General features: G+C 39.4%; 1 protein-coding gene across 9 annotated transcripts in view; it reads left to right on the top strand.

The window, feature by feature from the left end:
- LOC107660320 (discs large homolog 1-like protein) overlaps positions 1-8,692 on the top strand; it is a 124,314-nt gene that overhangs the window by 65,909 nt on the left and 49,713 nt on the right. The window contains exon 1 of one of the 9 annotated variants that reach the window (XM_016449610.1): positions 6,953-7,151. The exons of the other annotated variants lie outside the window; for them this stretch is intronic. Coding sequence (XP_016305096.1) covers positions 6,960-7,151 — 192 coding nt within the window. The 5' untranslated portion in view covers positions 6,953-6,959. Of the gene's footprint in view, positions 1-6,952; positions 7,152-8,692 lie in introns of those variants that run through there. 9 annotated transcript variants of the gene reach the window in all.

Consider the following 8,692-nt stretch of genomic DNA (forward strand, 5'->3'; position numbering starts at 1 on the left):
CTTTTTTTCTTACCTGTCACTTCTTGACCAGCAGGTCTACTGTTAGGATTAGAACTGTGTCCTTCTTGTTGCAAAATGACCACCTCATTGCAATTTGTTATCACAGAATGTTATTTATCTTAAAATTACTTAAAGGGTCATGAAACCCCCTGTTTCAGCACTGGTTAGTTCTCTCCACAGTTTAAAAAAATGCTAAAAAAAGTGGACGTGGTGCGCTGCGAGTGGAGGGGGAAGAGGGGAGACAGACAACACACACAGCTTCGCGTTCAGACAGTTTCATTTCGCTCCCATCGAGTTAAAAACACAAATAAATGCACAGTCATTTGCACTCTGCATCGAAAACATATATGAATGCGCTGTTGCACCTCTGATAACTTTTAAGGCTTATTCTGCGGCGTTTATATAAGCCTTTTGACAGGTTGTCACGGAACTGTAAAAACGGTTACACTCACTAAGTAAATGAATCGCGTTTGTGCCAAACTCTTATTACAAAGCAAAAACAAACACTCTCCTCTGATCATGAACGTTTCTCTCAGTTAATGTGCGCGATCTCACAGTCTGAAGCGTCTGTCATAGCAAATCAACACATGTTGTTGTGAATTATTAAGCGAAGCGTCTTCTCATTGGATAAGAACACACAGTCTCATGAATAATTTAATAGACACCTACGCGTCATCGATGTACTGAATTGTGATGTCAACACAATGTAGATTTTAAACCCTGGAAGATGAAAATAGCGCAAAAAGGCTTAAATTTAACCGGTTTTCTCCAACAGTTAAAATTATTGGATGCTAACATTGTCATTTTCTATGATGTGCAACACAAACACCTCTGCTAAATTCTCAGAAAAAGTAGTCTGGGGTTTCATGACCCTTTAAATTGAACAAACCTATGTTTCATACAAACATATCAAAACACATTTTCTAAATTGCCTAAATGTCAAAATCAGTACAATATCTTTTTTGAAAAATCCCATAGACTGTATAAAAACATGGACGTAGTGTCCGTGACGTCAGATAGTTTTGACGAAGATAGTTTTTGAAGCTCAAAAGTGGGCGGAGGCGGCCGTCGCCATCTTGGCAGCGCATCACCGCACGTCACTCCCGGATAATCGAAGATGGGCAAAGAGGCTGGAGCTGGTTGTTGAAACCACGCCCACCTAGCTCGATGGTGGTGACAGCAGCGGCAATCCACCTGTCACTCAAGTGGCCACGCCCTTAATTATGCAGAACTTTAAGGCTTAATATAATTTAAACGGATGAGTTATAAAAAAATTCACCCCCCTCACAGTTGTCATGAAGGGCAAAATTAGCTATATAGACCAAAATAATTTTTTGAACCAGGCAGTAAACGTTTTTTTTCTGCTGTAAAGTTGGGCATTTTAACATGGGGAGTCTATGGGATTGACTCCCTTTTGCAGCCAGCCTCTAGCGGCCAGTTGATGAATTACAGTTTAAGTCACTTCCTTGTTGGCTTCAGAGAGAGTGGGAGGTTGCCGCTTGAAAAATCCTAATACTAAACACACTATAACATTATTAGGCTGTGAAATTTTTGTGTTGCTGTCTGCTCAAGCTTCCTCCCTTCCTATACAATAAATCCATGTGAACATCTGTCTGCTAAATTTATTAATGTAACTTTCCAATCGATAATGATTCAGTATTCTGAATGATGATAATAATAGGGTGTCCCTGATAGCCTAACAGGTGCTAGCCGTTTAATACTCAACTAGGTTAATAAAGACAAAACTGCAGTAGCGTATTTAGGCCTACAGCTGAAACTGACCTGCACTTGAAGTCCTGAACAGTAATTTTGCTACATTTCACTGCTTCTTCTGGCCACTTCCTCTCCTTCATCGAGTCCCACGCATCGGTTCTGTTCAGAACCGTTTCAAGGAAGCGGCGGAACAGACGAGAAGTGCCACACTGCCAGTCAAGACCGATTTATGATTTATTATCGAATGACAAAATCGGAAATTAGCACTTTAGTATCAGGCTTTAGTATCACATTGAGAAGGCAAAAAATAAAATATTATTATTAATAATAACTAAAAAAAAAAAAAAGAAGGGTAGCGGGCCAAATCAGCCGCAAGGCCACCGGGAATTCGCCCGGTGCTCCCGATGGCCAGTCCGGGCCTGGTGTAGCATTTCCAATAACCAGTAACTTTATTTACTTATAAATAATAATTTTGACAAGGTTTTTTTTTTTTTGGAGCCATTGCCTTGTTCTCGGCGCTTCGAGTGACACATGTCAGAGTCCCGGCTTGTGGTCCTTTCCTGATTGTGCTCCCTCTCTTCTCCGCCATCGCTTCTGTTTCTTTTCAACAGTCCTCTCAAATAAAGGAAAAAAGAACCAAAAATATAATTTTTAAAATTTGTTATTAATATATTAGAAATCAGTCATTAATTTTGTAAATCAAACTTCACTGGTCACATAGCATGTTTTGATTCACTAAAAAAGAAACTGCTCATAACAGTTATTTATTCATAAATCAGAAAACAATGATCATGTTCCATATTTGTTTTTGCATGCAGTGCACAAGGAAAACATGTAGAAAGATATATCTTATTATAGATGAATGCAGATTTTTAAAATGCAACAAAAGTCTGCAGATTTTGTCTGGTGGAATCATGCATCCAATTAATACCTGAAAAATGTTGTCCTTCAAAATGCTGTCCTCAATTAAGGAGCTTTGATAGAGAAGCTACAGAGAGGCTGCTGAAGATCTGAATATATACATAAGGGATAATGAACACTCGGGTGATCTCATGATGATATAATGTGATCTCAAATGAAAAAAAGGCATTAAAATTGAATTAAAGCTTTTATAAGCAGATAAAATTATATTTTCACATTGTCATAATTTTTATTACTGTAAATATTTCAGCTCTTCAGGACCTACATTAGACCATGCATTTATTTGAGTTGGGAACAGGTTGATTATTTTTGTGAATTAATAGTTTATGGATTGAGTTTTGCTTTTGATAAAAGAAATTTCATGGGTCACAGTTGTGGGCAAGGTTGTCATTAGCAGCAGTTCTTTCATGTTTCCTGAACAGAACAGGCTTTTATCAGACACCGACTCAAGAGAAAAGGTGGTGACAGGAATAGCCAAGACAACATCTATGGATCCTGACTCTGCTGCAATCTATTGAGAAGCTGACCAGCAGTCTGACCCTGTCAATAGCCAGCCTAATTTGTGTTCCATTGTGTGACCTATGGAAGATTTGAAAACTGATATCCAACGTCAGTTGCCCATTCTCGCTGTAAAAAGAGTCAGTCGGTACCTTCATGCAGTAGCTGTTACAGTTGCACCAACCCATGCTTTTTGTTATCTCATTATTTTACTCGTAACGTTAACCTAGTTAGATCCATCCGTTACTACCACCGATGTGGATTTTCCAAGCTGCTCAGTGCTGCAGCATACTGGTCTAAATGTCAGTTAGCAAGGTGACAGGCTTGGTTCTAAGAGGCGGCTCTAAATGGGTTTGGCTGGCATCTCATTAGACATGCACACAGTGTATTCAGAGGTAATTTGGAATGTTTTATTGATGTCCTGCCATATCTATTGGCAATCTTGTCAGAGGGAGGAGCTTTAGCATTGTTGTTTGGGATGCCATCTTACCCTCTAGATCAATAGTTAAAGCTAAATCCAGACAAGACAATTCTTCAGTATAATTCAGTGGTGTTTATGTGCAAAGGGTTTATCTGATTACATGAGGGCATGCAAGACTATCACAGTGCTCGAGCCAGCATGGTGTTGACACGCGAATGATAATGCTTTCGTACCATCCAGTCCCTGCTGTAGGCTCTAGTGAACTAATGAATATGTCAACAGATGAAGCCGAAGAGTGTGTTTACTGTGGCTTCTGGTGCAAAACAGGGGACCGGAACCTGCATGGGAAATCCTGCTGGCTCTCTTAGATGTGTGTGAGCAGTTGCCATGGCTTTAAGATCCCAAGGGAGTGGAGGCAGAGCCTGGTGACAAAATCAGCCAACTCATCTGGCACCTGTGGCACATCTACGAAACTGTTGTATGCAAGAGGCATCTTCTGAGGTCAGGCACTGCATCTACGTCAAATGGGTTATCCAACTGATCCGGATCTGGAGAATACCTTTAAAAAAATATATATTTTTGGTCATATTATTGACATTTGATTACTTCTACACTTTTGATAATATGGGAAAGCCTTTTTGGAAGACTGGAGATTGAACGTCATTTCAGAATGAAGCATGTTTGGGTCCAGTTTTCACTTGGCCTGTTTTTGATGCTCGGAAGCATTGTTGGTTGGGCAGAGTGACATTCCCAATTGGACTTGGACAGGCAGCTGTTAATCATCTGATGGCCTTCAAATGTACTCTCTGGGAATCACTCTGAATTGCACAGATGGTTTCAGTGGAACGAAGTAGTGCCAACTCGTAATTTGTCCAATTTGTCATCTTTGAGTTTGTATCCCCAGAGTCTTGACGCTAAAAAACGGCAGCTAGCTTTGTGTACAAAAAAATGTACTTCTCTTTTCTTCATTCTGTCTGATGTGTCTGAATAGAAGCAGTGTTGGATGGTTGTTGCCGTTTCACGGAGTAGGTCTTGGACAGAATGGAGTTTCTAGGTTCATGACTACACAGCACACTTGAGGCTTTGTCCTGATGAAATCCCCGATATGTCCGGCACAGGAAGCCACTCTCATAATTAAGGAAGTTGTTTGGAAAAGCTCTTAGACTTTGGCTAGATTTGTTTTCCTGTCTTTGTCATCGACACGCTCCTGAGAAGTGACTGGCGTGCATCCATAGAGCATTTGCAGTGATGAACTACATCTTCGGTGGAAACACCCTATACTCCAGGGGAAGTCGAGGCAGCAGCACCAGTTCAGCCCATGGTGGCTCATCTGGACCCAAGTTCAGACAGTGCTCCATACGTAGTTCCTCTGAGGAGACTGCAAAACAGACGCCGTCCCGTTGGCGCCGTGTTCTCGCTACCCTCACCCACCTCAATACCTTCACTGATTGCATCGTATCAAGGACAAGTCAGGTAAGTTCTGCAGGCTCATGCAGAGGTGCCATTGGACAGAGACTCATATGTGGCAATGACAAGTTCTCTCTGTCAAATAAACATGCTACTCATGTGCATTTCAGTGTTTACTGCCAATCTACAGTTTTCAGTCATGGTTGTTACAGTTGAGCTAACAGTTTTTGTTTTGCATGATTTTTTTTAATTAAAAAAAAAATCTTTAAAATACTTAAATATCAAAATATCATTGTCATGAAAATTGCTTCGTTTCATCGCATGGATTCATGGATAGAAGTCCGAGCTCTGCAGTATAACAGACAATATAAAAAATGTTTTTAGAATAGGTTTGATCTTTAAACTAAACTGATTGATTGATTGATTGATTTTTATTTTTATTTTTATATGACCCAGATATATCTTTGTGATGTTCACCTTAGTGCTATGTCATCTGAAGTGATTTCTAACACAGTCATGATCCTAGCATGTGGGAAACTGTATACTTTATATACTTTGTATGTTCTATTTAAAATGTACAGGAGTTGGTATTATCTGTAGATAGTTGTGATCATCAAAGCAAAATTGTCCAAGAACATTTTTTTTGGTTGTGTGGCCAGTAGATGGCACTGGAACTCCATTGCTTCCTGAGGTGAAGTGACTTGCTGTACAGTTGATCCAAATCCTGACCACATCCTTGCAATTCTGGATTAAACCCCTCAGCTGCAGCTGAAATAACCAGAATTTGGTTAAAACATGGTCTGCAGCGAGCCACGGAACACATTATTATTAATATGATCTTATTATTATTATTATTATTATTACATATTCTTGAAGATTTAAAAGGTTAAAAGCAGCACTTTTCAAATTATGAATGAATAGATTGGTTCTCTCTTCTTCGTTCCGAAATCTAATGCTTTGTGTGTGACACTGTAATATTACATTATTAAACTGCACTTTAACCTGCTAATTATCTTCAAGTTCATCCCAGCTGACATACATACTACTCTAAATGCTGAAGCAGTGGTTGTTAACAGCTTGGTGTACTCAGACTCATCAATTCAAATCCACTTATAAAATCAGCCTCCAATCCAATCACCCGAGTTGTCATGTCAACGCAGCTATTCTAGGCCATTTATCTATTCATAATATAACCAAAGGAAAGATCCATTGCATGTATACACTATGGCAAGCCAGCTGTCACAAAAGTGGTCATATGCAATATGCTTTAGTTTGTGTGGTGCTTTATATGAATTCTTTTATTTTTGAGTGACCCCAACTGAACAAAAATGAATTTCAAATATCAAAATCTAATAAATAGTCGTCATGATTAAATTATATATAATATTTAATGCAACCTGACTATGATCACACACAACAGCAATCACAGAAAAGATCCCCCATGCTAACTCAAGGAACGCAAGGAGGTCAGATATTCTTAATTTTGTAGGTGATGAGCTGTTTACTATATGGATCCCCCTCATGCTAGGTTACAGTTGCTCTGTGAGTTGGCACTGTTTCAGCAGGCTGACTTTGTATGTGAATCGGAGCTCAGCATTGATTATTCATGCCAGGAAAAAGCCACTCCGTGCCTGATGCCTTTGCCCATTGGTGCTCTCTAATTGGTATGATAATGCAAAGAGATGAAAGGATGGGTGAATGAGAGAGATACAGAGAACGCAAGAGGATCATCACGCACGCAAACGTGTGAGACCCTATGCTGAATTTCCCTCCGTTTGTTTGTTGCCAAGGCACTGCATCAAAATACTGCAGCCTTCTCATCATCGACCTGGTTGTCCTAAAATTCAACGCCGTCTCCTCACATTTAGCTCACGTGTCGACCATGATGACCTTCTACTCTGGCCATGAGTATGGATGCCGGAGAGCGGACAGCTGTGAGAGGAGGAATGCCTCTCATGTGCCGTCCACCTCCATCCTCAAGCAATCGCATCTCCAGCAGATGATGACCCAAGAGGGCTCCATCCACCCCGTCAGCTACAACTCTTGCACCCTGCCTTTAAATATAGGAAAAACCAGGACCAAGTTTCTCAATTTGCGTGACAGTGTGAAGAAAAGCCCCACTAAGAGCACAGCCAAAGTGAGTGGGCCAGGGGACAGGTTTTCTCTTTGGCCCTCTGTGTCATTTGATAAGGTAAGTTAGAGCAGAGAAAGGAGCAGCTCCACGTTTAGACATTTTTAGATAATTGCCTCAGGATCCTTTTCTGCTTCCTGATGTTATTAAATTGGGTTCCTCCTTTAGACTCATGACTGGTGTGCTCTGTCACATTTTTGTTGATCTTGATGACTCGGACATATCTCTTTCAGTGGTTGTGTGGAAATTGTGGTCTTCCAATGGATATTTTTGCTCACTGGTGTCTGTCTTTCATTGACAACACGTGTTGTTTGTCATCCTCTTAGTGTCTCAGAGTGCCTCTGTTTTGTTACTGCATTTCTTTGTGGTTTTCCAGTCCCGCATTCCTTATATTGTCTTAGCTTATTGGATTGTTGTGTAATATATTTTCATCTTTTTTCCTTTTCGAATGTCATTTATTGTCAGGTCGATGCCAAGCTTTTTATCTGCTAATGTGTTAGATTCATTTAGAGCAATTAATCCCATAATTAAAGGTCTATAGAGGAGCTTTAAAGTGGGACTCCAGTCAGTGCTATTGACAAGCTCTAATTTTAGTTTCTGTGCAGACCACATGTTTGGGGTTTAGGCACCACAACATTTAAAGTACCATCAGTATTGTTTAAAATCAAGTAAACCCAATGTATGTGTGTTTTTATACACTACTGTTCAAAAATTTGGGGTTGATAAGATTTTTTGAAAAGTTTCTTATGCTCTCCAAGGCTGCAATAAAAAATAGCAATGTTGTGAAATATTATTACAATTTCAAATAACTTTTCTATTTTAATATATTTTAAAATGACATTTATTCTGTGATGGCAAACTTGAATTTTCAGCATCCATTGCTTCAGATTTCAGTGTTGCGTGATCCTTCAGAAATTATTCTAATATTGTGATTTAGCGCTGAAATAACATTTATTATTATTCAAAACAGTTCTGCTGCTTAATAAATGTTTGTTTGTTTTTTCGGACATTGTAATACATTTTTCCTACTAATTTGATAGAGTTCAAAAGAGCAGTATTTATTTGAAATTAGGCCTGGGCGATAAAACGGTGTCGATATTTATTGACGGTACACCTTCTTCGATAACGATATAAAAAATGTTCGATATAGGCACATGCTATGAGTGACGCAGATTGAGTGCTGTGCCTGCCTGTGACGAGGAGATTGTGAATAAAAAAATGAATATTAGTCGAATTTAAAAAAAAAAACATTTGCATTTGAATGTTAGGAGTGCATCAGGGAGCGTCAAAAGTGGCGCACGAGATGCGGTGATAATGATGTGAGTGACGTTGTTGCATTTTAATGTTTTGTTAGTCTAGCCCATGAGACACGCCGCTGCTGTGTTATGCATTCAAAATATTAGAGAAATATAGAAGCTCAATGTGGAGAAGATCTTGATTAGGGGAAAACCGAAACCAAGCCATTCACACAGAATGCATATTCAGCGCATTTTTAGACGGACAAATATGACAGCTACACTCGAGTCTCACAAGAGATGTAGCCATGCAAAGTTAAAACAGTTTAAACTTTTAGAAAACACGTTGCGAATTTGTGAGGTTTA

This window comes from Sinocyclocheilus anshuiensis, unplaced genomic scaffold, assembly GCF_001515605.1.
Source record: "Sinocyclocheilus anshuiensis isolate Anshui unplaced genomic scaffold, SAMN03320099.WGS_v1.1 scaffold1599, whole genome shotgun sequence".
NCBI lineage: Eukaryota > Metazoa > Chordata > Actinopteri > Cypriniformes > Cyprinidae > Sinocyclocheilus > Sinocyclocheilus anshuiensis.